The 25,249-nt window shown below is 34.5% G+C and overlaps 2 protein-coding genes across 4 annotated transcripts in view; one reads left to right on the top strand and one right to left on the bottom strand.

The window, feature by feature from the left end:
* Positions 1–17,136, top strand: LOC126972454 (sodium-dependent proline transporter-like). The gene is made up of 12 exons (XM_050819233.1): positions 1–94; positions 166–225; positions 3,092–3,335; positions 3,605–3,809; positions 5,158–5,296; positions 5,807–5,935; positions 6,329–6,554; positions 9,722–9,834; positions 12,041–12,166; positions 13,546–13,743; positions 14,326–14,457; positions 17,060–17,136. The coding sequence occupies exons 1-12, from the start codon at positions 80–82 to the stop codon at positions 17,081–17,083; spliced, it is 1,611 nt and encodes a 536-aa protein (XP_050675190.1). The 5' UTR covers positions 1–79; the 3' UTR covers positions 17,084–17,136.
* LOC126972428 (ubiquitin carboxyl-terminal hydrolase 10-like) overlaps positions 17,127–25,249 on the bottom strand; it is a 29,480-nt gene continuing 21,357 nt past the window's right edge. For all 3 annotated transcript variants that reach the window (XM_050819158.1, XM_050819159.1, XM_050819160.1), the window contains 3 exons: positions 24,779–24,986; positions 24,064–24,196; positions 17,127–23,271 (listed from right to left, as the gene is read on the bottom strand). In XM_050819158.1, the coding sequence (XP_050675115.1) occupies positions 23,139–23,271; positions 24,064–24,196; positions 24,779–24,986 (474 nt within the window). In that variant the 3' untranslated portion in view covers positions 17,127–23,138. The remainder of the gene's footprint in view (positions 23,272–24,063; positions 24,197–24,778; positions 24,987–25,249) is intronic.

Raw genomic sequence — 25,249 nt, 5'->3', positions numbered from 1 at the left:
CGACAAATCCTAAAATATGTAAATAAGTCATTTTGATAAGGTTTAATGAATTTATTTTACAAAGTTATTTGTGATAATAATGAGCGATTCTGTGGTAATAAATGTACAGAAATTTCATTAATATTTTTAGTCGTACTGGGTACATTAAATTATTTCCTGTTGCAGACTACTGGAACGAAAACTGTTAGCGATACTTCTGGATCTGAATCAACAGAGGTTCCTCTGGTAACAAAATAAAATATACTTAAGTAATGAATTAACATTTTTTTAATGCACCAAAATTTCTGAGTATTTTCACATTGCCTTTTTAACCGAATTCAAGAAGAAATGATTTGTAAAAGGAATATTTAGAGGTTTCACAATATGATCTAAGCTTAGATAATTTATACGTCTAGATAGGAGTCTCTTCCTGTTAGTGATAAAAACACGCACACCTTTGTTCAGAACAAGGAAGGATATTGGCATTAGGGGTAGACGTGACAGAGACAGGAAGCTTTTTGCGTACTTATCGCCCCCCTAATAAAAACCGTCCAATCACCAGTGTCTGGATACACTTTGGCTGAAGGCCTTTTTCACAAAAATGAAACTTGATGAGACATCACTCACCAAACCATGACTGACTCTTGCCAGATGATGATCCATTTTTCCGTCTACTTGTGAATCTTCTTCGGAGCTATAAGCGAACATTGCATAAAGTCAAAAAAGTCAAAGTTTTTATTTGCATATGTTAGATTGATGTTACATAAATATTATGAAGTACATGTTTGCCACATTTATGACGTGCAAATTATACAAAATACATTTCTAAATTATTAGTTACAATAATATCAATTTAACAAAAGATTAGTAGTAGTAAGTATTTTTAATTAATATTAAATTATTTAAAAAAAAAAGTAATATTTCTGTTCTTTTCACCCGCTTAACGGGACAGCAAGCATTTCAAGCCCGATGGAGCCCCCTCTCCTGAACTGTAGGGTATTCCGTATGACTGTACATACACGAAAGGACAAGTCTTCATTTCCCGCCTAATTGTTTCCTCACAGCAATATGGCGAATTCTAGCTTTAGCAATATTAACAGCCTTGTTGTTCTATAGTAGACGGCCGCCCCGATCTTTTATGGTCTTCGACAGACGATGCGGTACCAATATCTATCGACAATATGATATACAAGTGCAGCTGACCTGGCAAACGTTGCGTTGTTTTGCCATATTGGTACATAAATTACACCGGGCCCGCTCATTATATGAATTGTGATGTAATGAAGTAACATTGTGTTTTTTAATTGGATTGCGAATATATATATTTCTTAGTAAAAAAAATATGTACTACTAAATACGTAAATTACTAAAACCTTCTGCGATAGACGCTGCATCTTATGGTATAAGAATTCCGATCGGTTCTCTAGTTTTCGCAGTATAACCGAAGAAGAAAACGGCTCTATATTAGTTATTAGTATTGTGTTCATATACACAAATAAGGTTTTTTAAATTTGAAAACAAAATTTTATGAACGATGTGGGACTAGAACCCACGACCTCTCGCATTCCGTGCGAGCGCTCTTACCAACTGAGCCAGCCGTTAGAGTGACGTATCGTTGACAAAATCTTGTATGCTTTGTTCAACTCTCAGTTTGTGGCTTCATCTACTTATAGTTAAACAAAGCATACAAGATTTAATCAAGTAAATAGTAGTATAATATTAGTTTTTAAAGTAGCCGTCTCTTACTAACTTTACTACAATTTATATACGGCTGCTTAGGTTTATATACATATCTTGTATTCGTTTTAAAAAGTAGACTGCGAAAACACAGATACTACGTTTTAAAACAATATTAATAGTTGTAGATTTAAAATTATCCTTTGATTCAAGTGATACCCTTTCTGAAGATTTTAAGTCCGTGTATATTTAAGTAAATTTAATTTATTTTAACTTCGCATTAATCCTCAAAATCTCCTTGTGCAGTATAGTTTTATAAAATTATTTTTACTGATATGTTCCAGTTGTTATCCAAGGCTATGAGCGCACGCTAGATTGGAAACTTCTTTGCTCACGCCGTTTGTATTCATTTGAGGCCGCCTTTAACATATTCCATGCTAAATAACGTCTGCTCGATATTATTTCGATTGTTTTTTTTATAAATTTTAAATTAAATACTTTCTTAGAAAACACCTCTCACAAACCAATAGACTAATGAATGACTTTACTACTATCGAAACTATTTCTCGACAGCATCTGTCAAGTAACTACTACAAGTACTCATGGTACCGATTTTCTATAGAAACCACTGCAAAACGTTACTTTTACTTTATGACTCATACTACCGAAATAAGTTCTCTAGATGACCGCCAGAGGTGCTGTATAATTAAATCTATACAATTTTTTTACGTAGTCGCTAGCGAGTAGGATCACTGCCAAGTCATGGTGGAGGTACAGGCCAGGTTTATTACTTTAGTGTGTAATGTGTATGACAAGGTACGTCTTACTGCACGACAATGCACGCAGTTACCTACTGTAGATAGAGGTTAACAGTTTGCTTTTTATTTCGACGTATTCACAGTCTATCTAGACGTATAAATTATCTAAGGCACCAAATTTTAATTAAAAAAATATAAATTAGAAGTTTTTAAGTCATGAAAACATTTATGGCTAGACTAGTTATAGAAATTAGTACAATCTATACTAATATTATAAAGCTGCTGTGTTTGTTTGTTTGTTTGATTGTTTGTTTGAACGCGCTAATCTCTGGTACGACTGGTCCGATTTGAATGATTCTTTCAGTGTTGGGTAGTCCATTTATCGAGGAAGGCTATAGGCTATGTTTTTTTTTTCAAAATTAGGGATCCGTAATAAAATTGCTATTTTGTAACACAAGGTGTAAAATCGAAAACCTATTTTTGCGTGCGCTGCAAAAACGATTGACAATAGGACAAAATGATGTACAGGCTATAATATAGGCAATATTTTATTACTTATAAAACTATCACGTGAATTATACTTTATATGGCAAAACAACGTTTGCCGGGTCAGCTAGTATTTAATATAAAGATTTTGATTAGATTTGACTAGGTAAATATGTATTTATGTTGACCAGGTCGTAGACCGATGGACTAATAACATCAGCTACCGTCAACTTGTCCTGTCAAGCTGCATAGGAATCGCTCAGTTCTGGTGGCACCCCTACATCCATGACCTCACGAAGCTACTCCCGTTTCTCTTTCTCCACAATGTGTTCAGCATTATCGTGGCGTATCCCTTATTTTATCTAGAGCTTGCACTTGGAGTTGTCACAAAGAAGGGAGTTTTGATGTGCTGGGACATGGCGCCTGTCGCTAGAGGTAGGTACCTACATCAATTATTTAATTTACATGATCCATCACACTCTGACAGGAGGTCTGATGTCATAACAGTATAATTCGTCTTCTCGAAAGGAAATTTGTTTTGGTGTGTCAACTGGCCTCAATTGCAGCTTTTTTTTAGCAATACTGCGGACTTAAAAGATATATCAAAGTCGATTTCTAGCGTTTTTGTTTATTTAACGTTTGAAGTAACTGAAACATACAACCTGTACCAGGATACTCCTGTTAATAAAAAAAACCTTTTTCAGGAATTGGTTTCGCAATGTTAATATGTGCTGCGTTCACTACATTGGCGTTTGGTGTGGTTTGTGCCTGGAGCTTGGCGTTCACTGTTCACTCGATGCATACGTTCTTACCGTGGCTGCATTGCGCTGCTGAGGTGACCCCCGCCTGCGCATCGAGACATCGACCATTGCCTGAAGGAAGTGAAACCCCAGCGCAATCTTTTTTTTAGTAAGTCATTCCTTAAATTTATTTTTATTTATTTATTTATTTAATATTTTTAAGAAAGCCAACAGCTGGTTTTACGTACATTAAAATAATTAACAAACATAATTCGTTCGAGCTAATAATAGGTTTCCACATGTACATAGGAACAAGTATAATATTATTAAATCTGGCATATTAATTACAAACAAAAAACACAAGTATAATTAAAAGTTATTAAATAAAACTTCATAAAATTATTAAATAAAATCTTCTCGCACTCCTATCGCCAGTTGAAACCATGATCAAAAAAGATTAATTTCATTCCTAATGTTAATTTGTTAATCACTGCAAAATGTTTTACCAAATAGGCTCTATTTGAATTAATACTGGAGTTAAAGACATCAATATTATCCGTGTCACAAAAATGATTGAATGACTGCATAGCTCTTAAAATAAATGTGTTTCTTCTATAATTTTTGCGACAGAATGGTACAGCAAAGATAGTCTGTTGTCTTAACATTCTACTAGAGGCTGCCAGACATACTTTGGTCAGTAATATAGAACAGTCAATCATACTTCTTAGTATTTTGATTAAGGTGATTATATGAGACATATCTCTACGAGCTTTAAGTGGTAGAAGGTGGAAGCGCTTGCAGCGTTCTTCATAGCTTACATTAGTTATTTTAAACTTAAAGCCTAGATATCGTGTAAACTTCCGCTAAACCCTTTCAATTCGATTAATGTGTTCAGCATAGATGGGTTCCAAATTTGTGAACCATATTCAAGATGGCTGCGAACGAAAGAACAGTAGAGAATTTTTAATGTTTTCATACTTTTGAAAGGTATTATGAAACCTAGTGCTTTAGACGCTTTATTGATAGTCTGATCAATAGGTATGTGGTACGTTTTTTATAATTATCAATTTTATTGGTACCGCAACATCACAAGGTCTCATACAAATTATATCGCGCGCAGATTTTTGTAGCTATAGTAAGTAATACATTACAACTTATGTCAGGACCATCCAGAGGTCCTTTATCAGGGTGAGTATATGCAGTTGGCGGTAACGCCCAGTCTAGCACTACAGCTCTTTGGCTGGACAGGGCGGGGGCGCTGCGTGCGCAGGCGGTGATGACGTGCACCGTATCACTGAAACTTTTGTGTGACTCTCAATATTCGCGTGTGCACAATATGTACTCACCATGTCCACTAATATAGTCATCGGCACTTACATTTTTACTTTATTTTATTTTATTTTATATTAAGAATTTGAAAATCGTGAAAATTGTAAAACAAGTTTTTACTACAAATTATAAACTGACCCTTTTGACTGTCTTGCATATATTTTTATATTTTTTTTTATTATTTCTAGCAATTTCGTATTGCATCTCAAACGGAACGGACTTTCTGGAGGTTTTGGCAACGTGGTGACAGAGTTGACCATTTATTATGTTATATCATGGATTTTAATTTATTTTATTGCTTGTAAAAGACTATACAGTTATTCAAAGGTAAGCTGTAAAATATAGTATTTACTTTGATTAGCCCAAGTGTTACACATCTGAATAAACCACTTTTTAAAGGATTACAAAGTGTGTAATTGTAACTGTGTTTTTAACATTAGATTTTGCATATAAGTTACATTTTTAGTTAAGTTAAGTTAAGTAAAATATCTTATTCTTGTAACACAAATTGACCATTCAGTTACGATTGTGATGATGTTATGTATGCTCAGACTTAGGGAAATCGTATGAGTCTGGTTGACTTGACAACTTAAAACATCGTAGTAGAAATATTTTAGATTTGGTGGAGCAATATTGGTGTCTTCAAATGTCGATGACACGCGACTGCGATTCAAATAACGTTCTACGGAAATGTCTGATAGGAGAATACGAATCTACAGAAAAACGTGGTTAGGATCGGAACATAGTCACTGGCATGTATTAACGCCTTGATCAATAATCCTGAGCAATCTATTAAACATTGATTCGAAGACACACTTACATTTATTATAATTACAGTTGGTATACTTCAAAGACGTGTTGGCATATTTCGTGATAGTATGCTGTGCCTGTGGGGTCACCATGTTAAGAGGAGCCAGTCGAATGTTTCGGGAGTCTGAGTGGGGTATCGTCTTCAACAACTTGCAGGTTATCAGCATTTTAAGAACTTTGGACAAGTAGAGTATATCCAACTCAATAGAGAATAGTGTCTCAAATGGCGGTGCTTATCATGCTCTCTCACTCACACACTATTTCTATACGTATACCTACAGGAAGCCTATAGGGTTATATTATACGTTATATTATCTGTTATATTTCTTTAAATATTCTATTTTCAAATGCTTTCGAAGGCTCCATACTAAACTCAATTATTGAAACTCTTTTCGGGATAAAATGTAGATTATGATATTATTGTTATGTATCCCTAAGTCCCTTTTAGTATCCCTAAAAACAAATGTGCAAAATTTTACGATAATTATTTATAGTAAATTATCATTACAAACATATATTCATCATAACAACCCTATATTTTTATTGCAGATATGGCGAGACGCTATCGAATTTTCGTTCATGCAAATGGTAATATCTCAAGGGACGCTTGTGATGTTGGGCTCGTATTGTCCCAAGCACAAACACAAACTCACGAGGACAGCTCTGTGTGCCTTCGCAGTGTCGAGGAGCTGCAGCACAGGATCTGCGTTAATATTGGGCGCTGTGCACGGGGCGCTCACTGTGGACTATGATAATAAGACTAATCTCACTGGAGGTATGACAAACATCATTTATCACGGGGCTTGTTCCGAAGTAGATATGAGCGCCGATGGTCAATTCCACGGCGGTGGCGTGATCTTAAAATTTGACGGCGGCGGCGGCGTCTCGGCGGCGCGGGCGCAGTTTTACAGGTTTATAAGGGACTGATTTTTGAATAAAAAATAAACCATTGTCAGTACTTAATAAAGTTATTTAAATCAAAATTAAAAGGTAAACAGAATATACCTGGCAGTTAGCCTGTCGACGGTTATTGCTCGAACCCGAAGCCCGTGGACGCTGGAGTGCCACAAGGCTGTGTGCTATCTCCCACGCTGTTTCTTCTGCATATCAATGATATGTTGGACACCTCCAACATACATTGCTATGCAGATGACAGCACTGGTGATGCCGTATACGGTACCGTACACGGGCCATACACGTCTCTCTCGCGAAATCGTTGACCAGTGCCGGGAGAAACTTGTGTCTTCTATCGAGTCCTCTCTTGGGAAGGTCGCGGAACGGGGTAAATTGAAGCTTGTCCAATTTAACCCCCAGAAGACTCAAAATTGCGCGTTTACCACTAAAATAAAACCCCATTTGCCGTATCACCGCTCGCCGACAACACTTCCTTTAAAGCCTCGCCTAGTATCGGAATACCGGGTCTCGAAATCTCGAGCGATGCCAATTCCGTGGCCATCTGGAGGGCAAAGCCAAATTGGCTTCGAAGAAGCTGGGTGTCATTAATAGAGCACGGCAGTATTGCCATGCTCTATTAATGACACCGCCCAATTGCTAGCTGGCCCACAATCTAGCGCTCTACAAAGCGCAGGATCGGCCACACATGGAATATTGCTGTCACCCCAGTAGGTGCGCCAGACCAGACATGACAGCTGATACTGATCAGCTCGACCCATTTGACCGCGTGCAACGTAGAGCAGCTCGAATTGTCGAGGATCCAGCGCTGTGTGAACGGCTGGATCACTTTGCGTTGCGTAGAGATGTCGCTTCATTGTGTGTCTTCTACCGCATTTATCACGGGGAGTGTTCCGAAGAGCTGTTAAACCTGATTCCTGCTGCGGAATTCCACCTTCGGACGACACGCCACAAGTTAGGATATCATCCCCACCATCTGGATGTGTGGCGGTCCTCCACAGTGCGGTTTCCAAGGAGCTTTCTTCTACGTTCTACAAAGCTGTGGAATGAGTTTATTTGTGCGGTGTTTCCGGTACGATACGACATGGGTACCTTCAAAAAAAGCGCGTACTCCTTCCTTAAAGGCCGGCAACGCCTGTGATTCCTCTGGTGTTGCAAGAGATTGTGGGTGGCGGTGATCACTTAACAACAGGGTACCGGTACGCTCGTTTGTCCACTCATTTTTTTTAATGGAATATTTAAAAAAATAAGTGATACAGCGCGACCTCGGCGGCGCGTGTTCCATTCGGCGGCGCGGCATTGACTGAACTCCGCAGCGGCGACGGCGCGCCGCCGCGGCGCTCATCTCTATTACGAAGAGTAGTTGTAACATGATTCCAGCCGCCGAGTTCCACCTTCGCATGAAACGCAACAAATCAGGATAAAATATCATCTCCACCATCTGGATGTGTAGCATTCTTGCACAGTGCGGTCTTCTTTCTGCCACGTACAATCAAGCTTTGACTGACTGTGTGAATGACCTTCATTGTGTGGTGTTTCTAGGACGACTTTTCTAAAAGACATACAACGCTCCTGTGACTCCTCTGGTGTTGCAAGAGAATGCGGACGGCGGTGATCACTTAACACCAGGTGACCCGTACGCTCGTTTAACCTCCTCTTCCTTAAAAAAATCATGAATCCGTATTTTAAGCTTGGACAGATATTAATTTAATTAAAATTCCCCGTACTTTCATTTATTTATTCAATTAGTTTTTTTTAATATCAGCTTGTTTTTTGTTTCTACTCAGGAAAACCTTTCATTTACTCCGTATCATTTGGGCTCATTAAAATGTCTGTGTGGTTAACTGTTTAGGAGCGCCCTCGTAAGGAGCCTTAAGCATAGTCTGTAGCCATGCTATGGTGTTAAATAAATCGACTTTCATAATTCGGAGCGGTACAAAAAATGTCGTGTCTGTAATGTCGGCTGATGAATAGTTCTCTTATGAAGAATGGGAATCCTGGATGCGGCTGCAGCAAATACTTATTATAAAAATGCATTGTCATCGAATTAAACCAAAATTTTTTTATAATCAAAGTGGGCAAAAAACCACAAAGTGGTTGTGCGAGGCAAGAAATTCCTCGCAAAAGATGTGGTTATTGAACACCCATATATTTTATGTCAACATGCGCCTGTTGTACCGCATGTGACGTAATTTCCCGCGTGGGAATTTGCCTGCTGGTATATACCTGAACAACTCCCCTGAGCACTCCGCTGTGATATATGTGATAGAAAATACAGAGAGAATCCACATCTCTGCGCAACGTCAAAGAATCTAGCCGATCGGAGATGACTTGATTGTTGATGATTCTAGCCACCATCACAAAAATTTTATCGGGAAAACTTTAGAAACATCTGTAAAATATACTCCATCGCAAATAAATTATATTATAAGGATTTATAACAGTAAAAACAGACTACAGCATTGCAAGCATCTAATTAGTTAAACAAAAGTAAAAGTTTTTAGGACCAATTTTGATATGTCCGTGTGTGTGTTAGCTAGTGATTTGCTAGTTTAATATTCAAAATACTATCGGTATTATTACAAAATATCATTTAAACATGGCTTAGACACGTGTTTTGTTAAACAGTGTCAGGCTATTAAGCGATTGACGCTAAACAGCAGAAAGATACGGATTTGTAGTAGATTTTTTTAAAGCAAGTTTTCAACACGTGCTTAACTTTTTTCGTAATAACACCGTAAGGAGCTAATTCAAAGCATTGACTATTTACGACTTGTCTATCAAAATCAATAATTACAGTTACAATAGATTCTATCTTGCTGTATCTCCACTAAAGATGTGTCCTCTTGCACGCTTTGTTCGTCTATACGCTTGTGTATTGGAACTGTTTGGTCAAAATTTTGTATATTGGTACACTACGCATCAATATCTAATAAGTATTGCCTATTATTAAAAGTAAGAACACATAATATTATTAAGATAACTACAATCTTCTCCTGTAATTCTCAGTACAGTAATAACATGTTTCAGGTACTTCAGCGTCGTTCATTCTCTGGTCAGACTTCGTAACTCGAATACCTGGCAGTCAGGTCTGGTCGTTGCTTATATTCTTCACAATATTTGTGTTGGCATTGTCTTCAACGGTAATTTATGTTTTTGTTGTATTATGTATTCATATGTGTTAGCCGCCTGTAGACCGCCTAATTAAGAGGAAACATTCGTGACGATTTTTCCATACAAACGTTGTTAACTCTTTTCTCATTGGCTTTTAAACTTAGATCAAAATTATTTTCAAATAAGATCAATATCAGCAGTATCTTTGTCCCTCTGTTTTACTTTTTTTGTTATTTTTATTTTTGTAAGTGCTAGAGTGGCTCAAAAAGTGGCCTAGCGTACAAATCTGACATTAATACTTACGCGAAAAAATCAAAACAGTCCGACAAAGAATCTTTCCCTTCCAGTCAGTTTCCGAAATTTTGTTATTTTTAGTGGCGAAAATTCTCGAGAACGAAATCCTGATTTTATCGTGTTTTACACGCGACTTTTAATAGGAGCTGCAGTTGTCCTTATCGCACTAATTATTGTCTCACTGACGTTACCGCGACGGTATGATATTTTAGAATTCTGAAATTTCTGAAAAAAAGGCCTCATCTAACGTTGCGTCCTGTAGGGGGAGTCCGGGAGAGTTTAGCATGTGGGGGCAATAGCCACTGCTCATTAAATCTTTGTGGAACTGGATTTTGCGACATTACCACACTTCTTAGACTCCTTAGACGCCTCACATCTCGCTCACACGACGCCGTTGCTATCGGCAGTTTGATTTAGGGGTGAGTAGTGACGATACAATTTCGTGCGCGGTTTGTAAATTTTTTCAATTTTCGATATTCGATTTCTGCTGCTTACTATGAATAGACTCCAGCATGTCATTTATATTACGGTAGGTAGCTTTTACTTATTTGTCATAGTTCTTTATAAAAATGTACTAAAGGACAGCTTGGCATGGGGTGGGAGACATTATCCTGCCGTCGGGAGGAGACTTTACCCAGGGTAATCTCTCTCCTTCTCCCACAATAATATTTATTTTCATATAATTCTTGGACTTTCAACAACTGCGCACGGAATGATTAGTTAAGACAAGAAACTCTGAACTAAGTTTAAGAACTCCAGAAGCAACCAACTCTGGATGAACCAGGTTTAATAGAAAAAAAATGATGATGATGATGAGTTTTCGAAGAAAATTCTGTTTTCTTCGAAAACTCAAAGAAGTTCAAGTTATCAAATACGCAGATTTAAATGGATTTTGCTGCAGCCAACCCCCTGCAGAATTAATTTAAGCCATTAGCTGTTGCCATTTATTCACCTGGCAAGGCTAGATATAATTCAGCCATTAATAATTGGGTGGTTAAAAACCCAGTACGAACTGTTATGATCTACATTACAGCCATTTGTAAGTACAATTATGTCGCAGGCTTTTAGCCGACATCTTTACAGATGAAGGTTTTTATGCTCCATCACCATCAATTTTGACTAAGGAGGATTTTCGAATCCTCCGTTTCAAGGAATTGTAACATTCAGACAATCAGCAGAGGTAGCTTCTACAATCTCAAGATCTGGATATCCAGAATAGTCAAATGACAGTGATTGATTTTGATTCGGAGAAGAAAAAGTTATGGACATGAGAATTAGTGTTTTTTGTGGCAAATATGTCTATGCAATTTGCGTTGGATTCTCCAAAGATGATAAGGAACAGTTTATTTGTCCTATTGCTCTAATTAAGAAAACAAGGTTATGTAGATTTAATTTTTGTTTTATTATTTTACCTATTTTTAAACCCGGGTAAATTCTCCCACCCAGGCGGGAGATATTAGCCGAATGTCACTTTGGTATAAATCGTTAATTACTCTTAAACTATTAAAGATTCGTCAAACTTTATTAAGATAAAATGTAGCTAAATAATGCAGCTTAAGATAAAACTTATGGAAAATAGCGATTTGTAAGTACAGAAAGAATTATGAGTATTTTAGTCGAAGGCGGGTATACTCTCCCGGACTCCTACTCGAAATTGCATTAGGCCAGGTCCATAGGTAACAAAGACGGCGAATGTAATGTTAAAAACAAAGGAGATAGAATATATGTAGAGAGTAAGTGGGTAGTAATTTATTAAATTATTTTCGCTCAACTCCCAAACTACTAAAAGTCTAAGCTAGGATTATAACTAATGTTTATAATTTTGTCAAAAAGTCGTATAAAGGGGCAACCTATAGATCGCTATAATAGCATTTTGTACAGTAGGTGTAGTATTGATGTTTCGGCTGATTTAAGCATAATAAACATTTTCCTTAATTTCAGGCATTATTAGTCCAGACAATAATGTCGACGTTCACTGGAAGGTTTATTCGTAAAATAAGATGGGCGTTCCTGATCTTTCTATGTATATTATTCTGTTTCATTGGAATTATAACACTTTGCACACAGGTAATTTGATATATTTTGATGATTCACTTCACTTTCGAGGCAACACTGCCGAAATTTATTGAGAAATTGGGCCCTGTAGAAATTGTACCCTTCTAATAATGGATCCTAATCCATATCCTAGTATAGGATTCAACCCTTAGTCCTGACACCCACCTTCCGCCCCCACCCGAGGGTGAGAAGACAGCTTAACGACTATACTCTTAGAAATAAAATGTTAGAAGCAAGACTTCGCAAAAATTCTTGAAGGAAACAAAAAAATTAATAGCGAGAAATGAAGGTTCTCGCTAGAATACTTTTGCGTATCATCAAAGAAAATTTTGGTGGTTGTCGTCGATATACAGGACATGACTTAAGTTAATTCCTACAGTTAAAGACACTGGTTTTATTTAAGTGCTTACTGGTTTGCTGGTAATAATTACATTTTTTCTTACTTACTTATAGCCAGCTTAGGAATACTTTTGAAGTTTTCTCTTTACTAATCGACTGAGTAGTTTGTAAATTTTTCGAGGAGTAAAAGCATGACATGCCTAAAAGTGACGAGTTATGTTACTTATCATTATGGGATTATGACGAATCCAATATGGCCGCTGCGCACTATTATCTTTGGATCAATATAATCGTTTAGAATGGTTCTTGAGTGGCAGGAAACAATTTTGGCAACGCCGTACGTGACCCACTTTGTATCACCAATCTCTTCAAAAATGATTCGGTTTTATTACATCTCAATAAAGTAACGCAAATAGATAGTAATAGGTATACATTTCAATTGGTTTCTCTCAGTGTGCTCGAGATGCACCCAAATAGTGAGCTTTTTTGTGTACTATCATTTTTCAAATAGGTGAAAACTATTTTGTGCTACTTTCCAGTTCTACAGCAATGTCGTAATTACTTATATACCGACCCTTGTTCAACTCTTTCAAAAATGGTATCCATATTATTCATAATAAAATGACCAGAGCGAGGTGCATCATTGAAAACGCTTTAACGTCAGTATAAATTACTGACAAACAAACAGAAATCCAAACAAGTTCAATCTTGTTCGATCCAAAAATTCTTTTTTATGAATATAATTTTAAAATAATTTCTTCATTATATTCACTCATTATGACAGAAAAATAAACAAATTAGAAATAGCTGGATCAACATTTTTCTAATTAATTTCTTTTTTTAATGTAGGTACTTAACCATTTTAATGTCATCAAAAGAGCCAGATAGAACTAGTAAATAAACATAGGTACTATAAGCGAAAACACGTTTTCCCTTGAGTATTATATCACAAAAATCGTTCAGTAAACAGCCGGAGTTAGCACATAACTTTTTATCTCATTAGAATATCTGATATAAGTTTTGAATAGAGATTAATAAATAATCCTTTGCAGGGAGGACTGTACGGTCTAAACTTCCTGATGAAATGGCCTGTTTCGAAACCTCGAGTGGTGATTGGAGCTATCGTTGCAATGGTTGTGTCATACTTTTATGGGCAATCAACTTTCTGTGAAGATATTTTCTTTACCGTCGGGGAGTACCCTGGTATTTTCATAAGAGTTTGTTGGGCTGTGTCACCTTTCATACTATTAGTAAGTATCGTATAAAAAATCGAAAAATACTTATTTTAAAATATAAAAGAATAGGTCACCTGATATAAAGGGATCACCGCCGCCCACATTCTCTTGCAACACCAGAGGAATCATAGGAGCGTTGCCGGCCTTTTAGGAAGGTGTACGCGCTGTTATTGAAGGTACCCATGCTTAAACTAAGCACTATTGAATCGTCACCATACATATTTCTTTATGGGTACAACCCATAATTTAACAAAGATATATTTAAAACAATATACTTACATATATATTATAAAACATCCACTACTCGGAACCATACATACCTACATATTTATCATATAGCGTCGCACCTATCGGGATTCGAACCCGGCACCTCTAGTTCAGTAAGCAGCGTCACTAACCAAAAGGCTATATGGGTCGACAAAGGAATTTTGCTGTTCTCTCTCACTAGAATAGAAACCTACATAGTTACGAATGGATTCAATTAGTTTCTTAATAATTAGGTGGTTACGTCAGAATAAAAGAAAATCTCAATAGATAGATACTTGTTATTTTAATGTCGACATCATCTTTTAATAAATTAGGTAATTAATTTGTCAGAGCTCGTTTCTATCCGACGTCGCGTCGTGGACGCAGCCGGATTCAGGCATCGGATGGGCGCTTGTGATTATCACGTTACTGCCAGTGATGACGCTCATGACTCTGTACCTGGTCTTCAAATTCCGAGTCAGGGTATGTACATTGTAGTGACACATAATATAATATACCTTAGTCAGTCAACCAGTTGATAGACATCTTGTAGATATTTATTTGTCAAACATGATGGAAATTCGAGCATTTTTAATAACCTTCTACTAAATAAATCAGCCGACAAAAGTTGTACCTATATTTGTCGTGGTTAGCGGCCAAATCAATTACATAGTAAAGTCTGTCTTATACTTAAAAAATGGAACGGTCATTTACTCTGAAACATGTCAACAAAGGAGGTTTTACTTAAATTTCGAACTGGCTTGCAATCGATTTTTTTTTTATTGAAAAAGTACTAAACAATCCTTGGGCACAACTAGGTATTGATGTACTTTTCTACGCTTTTTCTGGCCGCTGCAGTAAGTAATGTACTTTCTACTTAATAGTAACAATTATTATGAAAATCTAAGATAAAACGAATATCTGCTTAGCCGTGGTAGTTTCCTTGGACCCAGAATGTTCACAATTTTTGGAACGAAGTTCCTTACGGCAGGCTTGGAGGAGATAGGGAGTTTGCTGCGGGACCGAACTGAAAAAAATGTGATAGTAAAACCGTAAGAAAAAGTCCGTGGAATAAAACCGTTAGACGTGCGCAGGCGCGACTTTTGTAATTATTTCTACGGCAGGCTTGGAGGAGATAGGGATTTTGCTGCGGGACCGAACTGAAAAAAATGTGATAGTAAAACCGTAAGAAAAAGTCCGTGGAATAAAACCGTTAAATGAGACGTGCGCAGGCGCGACTTTTGTAATTATTTCTATTTCTATGTAATTTTATGTTGTCAAACAAAAATAAACAGACATATTTTGTTATTTTAATTGATAATCTGGATTACGTTTTTTTTTTATTTTACGTAATTTATTATTTTCTAAATACTTTCCTGTACTTAAATAAAAACTAATCTGCAAAATTTAAGAGAAAAATCAAGAAAACCTACATACAATTGAACACGTTTTTTTTACAAATTGTGTCGATTCTACATTAGCCGAAGGAACTTCGTTCCTACCTGGTGTCCCACGACACCACATCTTTTTATTTTATTACCTACTTGTTTAGCTGAAATTACAAAGAAAAGAACAGTTACCTCAATTTCAATATTTTGCCCAAAGAAAAAGTCAATTTTGTTGTGTCAATGTGTTTACTACGTTAGCTAGTTAGTCCATTGAAATGTAATATTTTATGGACCTAATAGCATTTTTTGGAGGACGCAATTTTATTTTTGGGACATGTGGGGTCAATAGAAGCTTAACGTTTGTGGGGCTGCCACCCTTGTCCCCCGTCCGCCATCTTGGAAAAAGGGGTGTAAACACATTTTTCGCAATATCTCGAAAACTGCGTCCTAAAAACAATTCCTAGAGACATAATTTTTAGCAACTCGCTTTTTGCCCTAAACTTAAAGATGTTACAAGCAAAAAAGTGAGAAACAATTCTATAAAAAAATATTTTTTGCTCTAGTAACTTTTTTTAAAAACTCTCTTTAAGTTAGACTTGTAGATTAGAGATAAAACGGATAGCAGTTTGGCCGGATACCGGATATTCGGCCAACAATGTGGCTGAATATCCGGCCGCCAGATATCTGACGGAACTTAGCCGTTTGGTGTATCGCACACACAAACACAGACTTGCGTAGGCGGCGCGCAAACGATCGAGTAGACTCGGTTGAGAGAAGCGAAACCGCTTGCTATCTCTCAATGCAGATAAATTAGTATTTATCCACCATAATTTGCCTTTAGTGCAGTACGAGTACTAATTAATTAATTTTTTTCTATTACATTAAAAAATTAAAAATTTACAGCTCAAACTAATTATGTTTCTTTAGTTATAAAGCAAATAATTACTTAAAATATATTTTTATACAGTTTTTTTTAATTCGGCCTGATGCCTATCCGGCCGTATAGTAGGTAGTTATCCGGTATTCGGCCAGATAGTATTAAAGCCGCCGGATAGTTACCGGATATCCGTTTCATCTCTATTGTAGATGGTCTTCAGAGGAAATTTTTTCTCTATTTTTTTTATTTCAATTATATAAAACGCTGTTACAGCGCTCCAAAGTTGACGGGTTTCGTAACTTGAGTTTTATAATCTTTTTTTTTATTGTAAATACATTCCTAAAAAAAATAGTTAAATCACTACCTACAACTTTACTCAGGTACCTTCTCATTGCTCTTTTTCCGTCAGCTACTACGCCACTACGAGGGCTACAGGCCTCGAGACAATTCGATTCCGGATGAATGTTCTGTTTATATTGTTCATTTGAAGTTCAGTGAAACGTGTGAAATCCACTATCCAACATCGTTAGATCGGATCGGAAGTACCGAAATAAGGAAATAAATTTTATAGCTTCCTACTACAACTGTAAGATGCGACAGTGTATAATATAATAACACATGTATACTGCCTTGAGCCAGTCGGTGTCTTCCGTACACAAGATACTGGTATTATTTTCAACACTACACGTCACAGTATGCTCACAGCTAGACTCTGATTTATTAATCTGCTCTGTTCGATCATAGACCAAGAAACTTCTGCAGATCTATTCCACGAAACTCCCTATGGAAGATGTATATTAATATAATTTGTCTTTTTCAGAACATGATCAGCAATGAGAAGTGACAAGATTATGTTTTGAACTAGAAATGAAATAAATACACGCATCTATAGAATGACACCATATTTTTATTCACAATTTCCTCATAACACCAATTTGTTACCAAAATAAAGGATTATTTTATAATTAGTCATACACTTCATATATTAACAACATAGGAAGATGATCATTACAGACAACATCATCTCGTATACCTTCTCCATCGAGCTCTGTCTATCACGATCACTAAGGAGAGTTTTTACATTAAATTATTGATAAATAAAACCAAAATGAGTAGTGGGCACACATAGCTTACAAATAGGCATGTTTGATCACTTGTCTCTCTAAATTAAAATTAAGCCTACTAAGCATAACATTTCTTGTGGTAGGTGACCACCTAAAAGGTAATGTGTCACAGATAGAACTACATAATATTGTCATGAAACACTAAGTTGAACTCAGAAACAATCTATTTTCAATTTTTATTTTGATGCTACAAGATTAAACAAGTTTAGTTTATACAAACAATTGACAAAGTTCACCAATTTCCAAGCAATTGTGTACCCAGCTGTGAATTATTAATGAAAAACACTCCTTTAATACAGCCTTGGAACTTAATATCTAACTATATGTAACTTAAATAAGCGATCCTCTCATATAAAAATAATAAAATGACAATAATAATTAGTGTACGCTAAAAACTAAGTAGAAAGACTGCTCACATTATTTGATTGGTAACGTTAACTTTTGTTAACGTTAGATCTGTTGAACGATACGAACGATAGAGCTGTTGCCAGCGTCAAATCTACTTTAAATATAATAGGATTAAAACAAACCAAAGTTTGTTTCTGCTAATATAACCCTGGGGTAGCAGCAAGAGAATTATTTATAAAGAGACAAGGTAACCATATAGAGTATCCAAATAACAGACATGCAGACTATGATATTATATAATAAATATGTATAGTGTGTGCAAAGCATAACTCAAGAGTCCTAGTTGGGAGTCATATTTCTTTAGCCTGCATCGCCGAGGGCATCGAGTGACTAATATAAAATGGAACATTTTGTTGGGTCCTGCGATTAAAAGAAGTAACAAACCTTAATTAAAATTTCTAATATTATAATATCACTGCATGCATAATTGAAAGCAAGCATAAAATATCTCACAAAAACCCAATAATTATGAAGGGCTTTAAATTATGCTAAACACAAATTAATATTATGTCAGTTAGCACTATATGGGAGATTGTCTCTGGGGTAGATCTTAGATCAGTGATTGAATTTGCAATTGAACAAATCGCAATCAAATATTTGAATTTGGAAGTCAATGAGAACTAAGTAGCAGGTGTTCAATATGTAAAGATGAGTGTTACAAAGCGGAGTGTGTGTGTGTGTGCTGTTTGATGAAATACTCAGAAAACAAAATTGTCACCAGCCGTAAGAGGCTTTCACTTACAATACAACTCAGCTCAAAAATATAAACAAGATGTTGAGTAAAGGACGCTAAGTATGGACTTGTAACTAGTGTGTGGTCACCATTACTGTTACAGTATGTATTATTGTAGGACTTAAAAATAATTTTCCTTGAAATATCAAGTTTTTAGTGGAATTATTACTTTTTTCAATCGGACTACCAACATCATTGAAATATTGCATAAAAGCGAGCTAAAACTACTATTTAGTATAAGTTAAGTTATTCAATGCACTCTTACACATTACAATATAATCAGTGCAATTCAACATACAATGAGTACATTTAACTTTTAATACGGTGTGACTGTGAGACACTAACACTAATAGACTATTCCGTTCTGCTTCTAAATTTGTTAAATTAGTGTTGTGTATGTACACACAAGCGACATTAATGATTAAACAGTGTGCTACAGACCGCCTTGCGGTTTAGTTGTGTCCGTTCTACTACAGAATAATTAGGCAAGTTTTTTTTTTTAATTAATTTCCTTATAGAACTTTAGATAATTTATATGTCTAGACAGAACCTCTGACTGCTAGACAACCAATGAAAACAGGCCAGGTTTATGGCTGTAGTGTGCACTTGTTACACTCGCGTTTTTTCACTTTGTGTTAGTGTGCGTGCATCTTCAAAATGGACGTTACAGTCTATCTAGACATAAAAAAGTATAAAACAATGAAGTGTGGGTACATCACCGCACTGCGGCATTATTTTGTAAGTTAAGCGCAAGCACCGACAGGTCCGTTCGTTCACCTTCCTTCTTCAGCATACCGCGATTAGAGAGTGTCCTCGTGTTGCGTTATTAATAAATTAACTTTTAAGTTCAACCAAGTACTAAAATATTTTTTTTTATTAATAATATTATATGATCGCCAAGTATAACGTCGTCCTCCAGTATCGTTAGTGTCTCCTCAGTCACTTTATAATATATATTATAAGGGGTGCACCTGGATATGAAAGAAATCAAAACATGTTTATTCTCTAGTCATTTCTCTCTCATTTAGTGTCTGATAAAACCAGTTAGTCACTCACTGGGTGTTGTTACTGTCTATTATATATTATATTAGTTCTCGCTTATATCGGTCAAGATATCAACATTGACTCTGTACTGCAAGCTTTTCACTGTCCTCTCAGATTACAATCAGTTGTAAGCTTCATAAGAAGTTCTTTTACTGGGGTAATAATGTGACGACAAGTTTACAGTTTTCTCACTTATCCAGGTTAGACTTACTGGGAATCAATTTGGAGAAAATATGTTGGAATCTAATTGTGTAAATAAAGATATAAGTAAATGAAAAATATCAACCCAGAAAAGAATCCATTGAGTATGAAATCAATGTTCATAATCTGTGTTGGTAATAAATGGTATTATATAAAACAAGTGTCCCATAATATAGTTGTCTCTATAAATACAATAAAGTACACACTAAATAATGCAGAACACATTTTGATCGGACCTAAAGCACATAACTATGTATAATTAACACCAAATAACATATTTACATCAATTTTGTTATATTTACATACACTACTCGAAATCTACTAATAAGTTACAATTCATATAAATATAAAAATTCAAGAGTGCCTCAAGATATATAATTCATATGGAAAATTTGTACAGTCTTCTTTTTATTCATTATGAGTTTTCACTCAAGTACAAATTCAATAAGAGTTATTTTTTTTGGAAAATAAAATATGTACAAAATATATATCTAAAAGCACTTTTCATAGCAACAATCCCAAGTGAGGATCACAGCCAACTGTGTCAGAATTGTCCGATACAGACTCAATACAAGATTAGTCATATTAGAATGGGGACACAATTAAACATTGAAAACAATCATTATATGTTTGCTGAATACTACAAAAGCAAACCAAGTAGGACATTAAAAAATGTCTGAAATAAGTTTTGTAATTGTCTCAGGACAACTATCTAGTAAAAAAGGCATATATTAACTTCCAGTCTGTGTCCCCCCCCCTCTATTTAATGAAAAACATCATAAAATCAATATAAATAAATGATTACATCGAACACACAAACAATTCCTAACTAAATAGTACTTAATTAAGGCAGCGTTACAATAAACTTATAATAATGTTATCACTAAACCAAACATTTCTTTCTGTCTTATGCACAACTATGAAACCTGAAATACAACACCGAGAATGGGAAAATATATGGATGTGCTTCCACCAGCAACTGAACTAAATAAAGATTGATCAAATAAAGGGTGGTTAAGTATGTTTTTGAATGACATACTTATTTATTAAAGAATCATTCATTATTTATTTTATGATGTTTGTTCGTTATAACTCCACAAATAACTTATATTTTACTGTTTACACTATATTGTTCTATGTCACTAGTACCAAGTCTTTTTCCTTACAGGTGAACTGTTATTGATGCACGAAAAGAGGAACAACAAATGTTTAAACTAAATTTGTGCAAACATAAAACTAAGAGAATTAGTGTATTATTTATTGATAACCTAGGTTATTAATTTATTCAAAATTACATTTGTATAGTAGAGAAATCATTTGAAATAAATTATCATCTTTCATATTTATAGTAATCATTATAATCAACAGAAACTTTGATTGGAACAACAGAAGATTAAAATAATGTGCAAATTGTTTGCAATTTGCACATTATGCAATTTTATATAATACATAAAATATTCTGATAATTCAACAAGGCTGATTTATGTAATTCAGTTGTAAACAAATAAAATTTGATTATAATATATTATATGTTATAAAGTTTTCAAGATTTCCCAAATACTTGATAGCTGTTAATAACTTATCTTAGTGGTCACTATGAGCTACCCACATTCCTTTTACCATTAACAGTATTCACAAAACTTACAATTACAATTCTAAATAAAGATAATTTCACTGAACTTTTTATAACTAAAAAACCTTCTAGAATAGCAGTTAAATTGACTAAATATAAGACTACATTTTTTTAGTTCATTTGGACAATGACCCAAATGATGATTTTTTTTTATAATTTTTAACACTTAACATCTAATTCATTAGCTGTTTCAAACAATATTTACCATTCATTGTTATTTAAAAAGTTAGACTAATATTTCGCTTGCTGTGAGGAATTAGGACATTAAACTTAATCCAATTTTTTTTTATTATTGAAATTAAACCAAAATAACAATAAAGGTGAGATCAGATAATTTTTAAACAATACAACCGATTTGCACCTAACATTCAGGTTTGTTTAAAAACATTATGAAATTTATATGTCAACATAATGTATAGATAGGAGATTTAGAATAATATTAAAAACAGGCATCGACACGAAAGTCACTGCTTCACACTAAGTAGCAGTCAATAACATATAATCTATTTAAATGTAACACTTAACATACTCTTACCTACAGTTATGTCAACTAAGCCATTTTCATTCCATATCACATTAGAAGGTCACAATACCACACAACACCAACTTAATCATTTGCATTTTCGATATAACTTCAACAAGTAATGAGATGATATATCAAACAAAATTGTTCCAACAATTTTGGTATTTAGCTCAATTTGACTCACCGACAAAACATAAATTTGGCCCCAAAGTCCGCACTAAATTCAATAAATCTTTGATAATAAACTGTATGATACTAACTCATATAGTACATCGAAAATGCAATGTAAGTCCCAATGAGCACCATTTCCATAATTAGTAACCACACAGTCCTCAGTACAATAATATTACAAACGACATAGCTTGCTACAAGCAGATTTGAGGTGATATATAAAAGGCTATGTACAATGAGGTTTTGAATTTTGACAGAACTAAATACACCAAAGTTAGCTTTGTACTTCCTATCAGATTTAACCTTCACTGTTCAATCCAAACATCATTATAGACAATTGAGAAAGTTTTAAAATAGATTCATGTAACATACAACTCCGTTTTGTCCTCATATTCTGATTATATACATTGAATTAAAGGCTTAAAACTCTTCAAGTTTTAGTACCAAAAATGATTAAAATGAAAAACCAAATTGTAACTCTTGTCAGGCCAAGGTTGAGATAATTTACAATAATAATAATAATGAGCTTCAAACAATTCCCTATAATAACTCTGGACGCTATTTACACATTAACCTAAATTCTATCACATTATAACAGTGTGTAATATAAATATACAAAATTTAAATTATATAATTTTCTGCTTGATAAACATTTTCATGAGACATCAAACTTTATGTTATAATTATTTCGTTGTGCTCGCAATCAATCATAGGCACAATTAAATCAAAACATACAGTTCCATTCAAATATTGATATTATTAAATCTTAGCTTTAATATTTATTTAACAATATTCACAAGACAAATATATATTTTACTATCAACATCTAAAACTGTCTGAAGCCAATCACTTATTGAATCGCTCAATTCAATTGATTGGACTTTACACTTCAATACCTGCCAGATATTACATGCCATTTGATATCAAATAATATAATACATATCTATTACATATATATTTGATAGGATATTATGTTAAATAAATAGTTTTTTAGTTTAACTTCAATTCTACTACTACACTATGTTTAATGTCACTTTTCACTTTACCGAGTTCACTACAGTCTCATTCAGGTTTAGTCGGGGCTCTAGCTGGCAGAGTGTCATGTCTGCGGTACATCAACAGATATGGCATCCTCGGTGGCTTTGGCTTCAGTACTTGTGCATCAGTAACCTGGGTTACTGTTGAGTCATCATATCTGCAAATTATATTATAAATTAATGTAAAATCATGTGCCACAAAGATATTAATCTACAAGGTGTTGAAAACTCAGTAAGAATTGTCTACATTGTGATTTCACTTTCAGAGACGAAAAATATGGCATCATTGTATCCTCTATAGTCTAGGATTAAGCTTTAGACCTGACTATTCAGATCGCTATTTTGTGTGACATGAAGGTTATGAATCAGCATGCAACTATGGAAATCTACATGAGAATTATTCTGAAAGAAAATCTATTTTGTGCTATTTAAATTCTCTTAGAATTTGATTGTTGTCAACTCTAACTGTTGGGCAGAAATTTGACTTTTGTAATTTATTTGTATTGTATTCAGGGTGTTACAAGTGTACACCTCAATCTAATGTATCTTGTAACTTTGGTGTCAGTTGTGTTTTTGTAAATAACATAGGTAGTTGTAATGTACATATTTTGTCTTCATTGTTTGTGTTTCTTAGTTGCAACAAGTTCTGTCCTTTCAATGCAGACATCTACTTACATTTTATAAAAGGTGGAGTCACAAAAGTTTATCCACTTCAGTCGTTTACAAATAGCTTATGGGGATAGATTCATAAGTTTTAACTTGCAAGTGCATTGGGATGAATTTTACTTTATAATATATAATAATATCATGTTACATATTGTTCATGATTTTTTCTAAGACGGAAATCTATACGTCATACTTATCTAACACTACAGATCTCAGCCCAATAACTTATTTCTTAGAGGACCTAGTAAGATTTATGCGATTAATTCCTCAAAAAATGAACTAACCTTATCCAACCAGCTTGTCCGTGATAAGTGTCAGTCAAATAGTGGCCTTTGACTGCTTCCACCCCCTCATGGTACACCACAGCAAACAATTTATACCACTTCTGTTTCGATGTGCACTTCGATGACATTATCTCTGTTGAACAATCACATATACATTAACACCAGCTGTCTAAGGAGATATTATACAGATACAGCAAATAGCCACTCAGTTAATATTGTCAACATGTGTTATGTGATAAAACACATTCAGAGACGAAAAATAAGTACATCATGGTATACATAAAATATATTTTTATTATTATTAAAATTTTATTCAGAAAATACTTTTTTTTTCAATTTATTCTAAATATTTCTTGACATCATCGATATTATAATTTAAATAAGAACCATTTGTTTTCATTTATAACCAAAATGATTTTATTTTGTGGAAGAAAGTAAGTGTTAAAAAGTGCAATAATTAACTGAAATTTTAAATATGTAATTGAAAAGCAACACCATTGGTCAGTGATATTTTGAAATAAGGTGATAAATTCCCAATTTTCCAGAATTTCTTTTAAAAACTTTGAGTTTTAAATTTTTGATATTTTTTAAATAAGATTATCACATACATAAATAGCATATTGCTTATTACAGCTTCGCAACATGAATTTTCTCTTCCAAAAAAGCATAATGAGAAACAAATACAAGGAAAAATGAATAATTGTGTTATACATACTTGTATCAATTTTCAAATCAATGGGAAAATCGATATTCTTAACGATTTTGGCTGTATGTCCTTCGGAATTCAACTGGAAACACTTCAGGTGCAAGAGTAGCACCACGGGAAGATGTTCGAGGGAAAGTTGTTGCCAAGCATCTGATACGCCTTCAAGGGTCTCCTTGCCAGCTAGCAGTTCTAAAGCATCTTTAACAGTGTTGGATCTCTGAAAGAAAATTATAATATTTTTATCTAATAATAATACTTACTAATGTATTTCAAATATAGTCGTGATTATCTTAACATGAATAATATATGGGTTCAAGATAATTTGTACTACTAACCCCAATCAAAAAATTAGGAATGACCCTAAAGGGTAACCCTGGAACTTTCCGTTAGTTCCATACATAAACGCTTTAAATTGTACTTATATATACAAAACATGCATTTGATCAGATATTAAACTACCTACAAACGAGGGCCTCTAAG

The sequence above is a fragment of the Leptidea sinapis genome, chromosome 26 (genome assembly GCF_905404315.1).
Source record: "Leptidea sinapis chromosome 26, ilLepSina1.1, whole genome shotgun sequence".
NCBI lineage: Eukaryota > Metazoa > Arthropoda > Insecta > Lepidoptera > Pieridae > Leptidea > Leptidea sinapis.
This window is presented reverse-complemented; position numbering and strand designations above follow the sequence as displayed.

Bases quoted from the DNA above. Each gene is read 5' to 3' on its own strand.
- LOC126972454 (XM_050819233.1), top strand. The intron at 12,167-13,545 runs GTAATTTGATAT...AATCCTTTGCAG, and splicing joins TTATAACACTTTGCACACAG to GGAGGACTGTACGGTCTAAA. The intron at 14,458-17,059 runs GTATGTACATTG...TGTCTTTTTCAG, and splicing joins TCTTCAAATTCCGAGTCAGG to AACATGATCAGCAATGAGAA.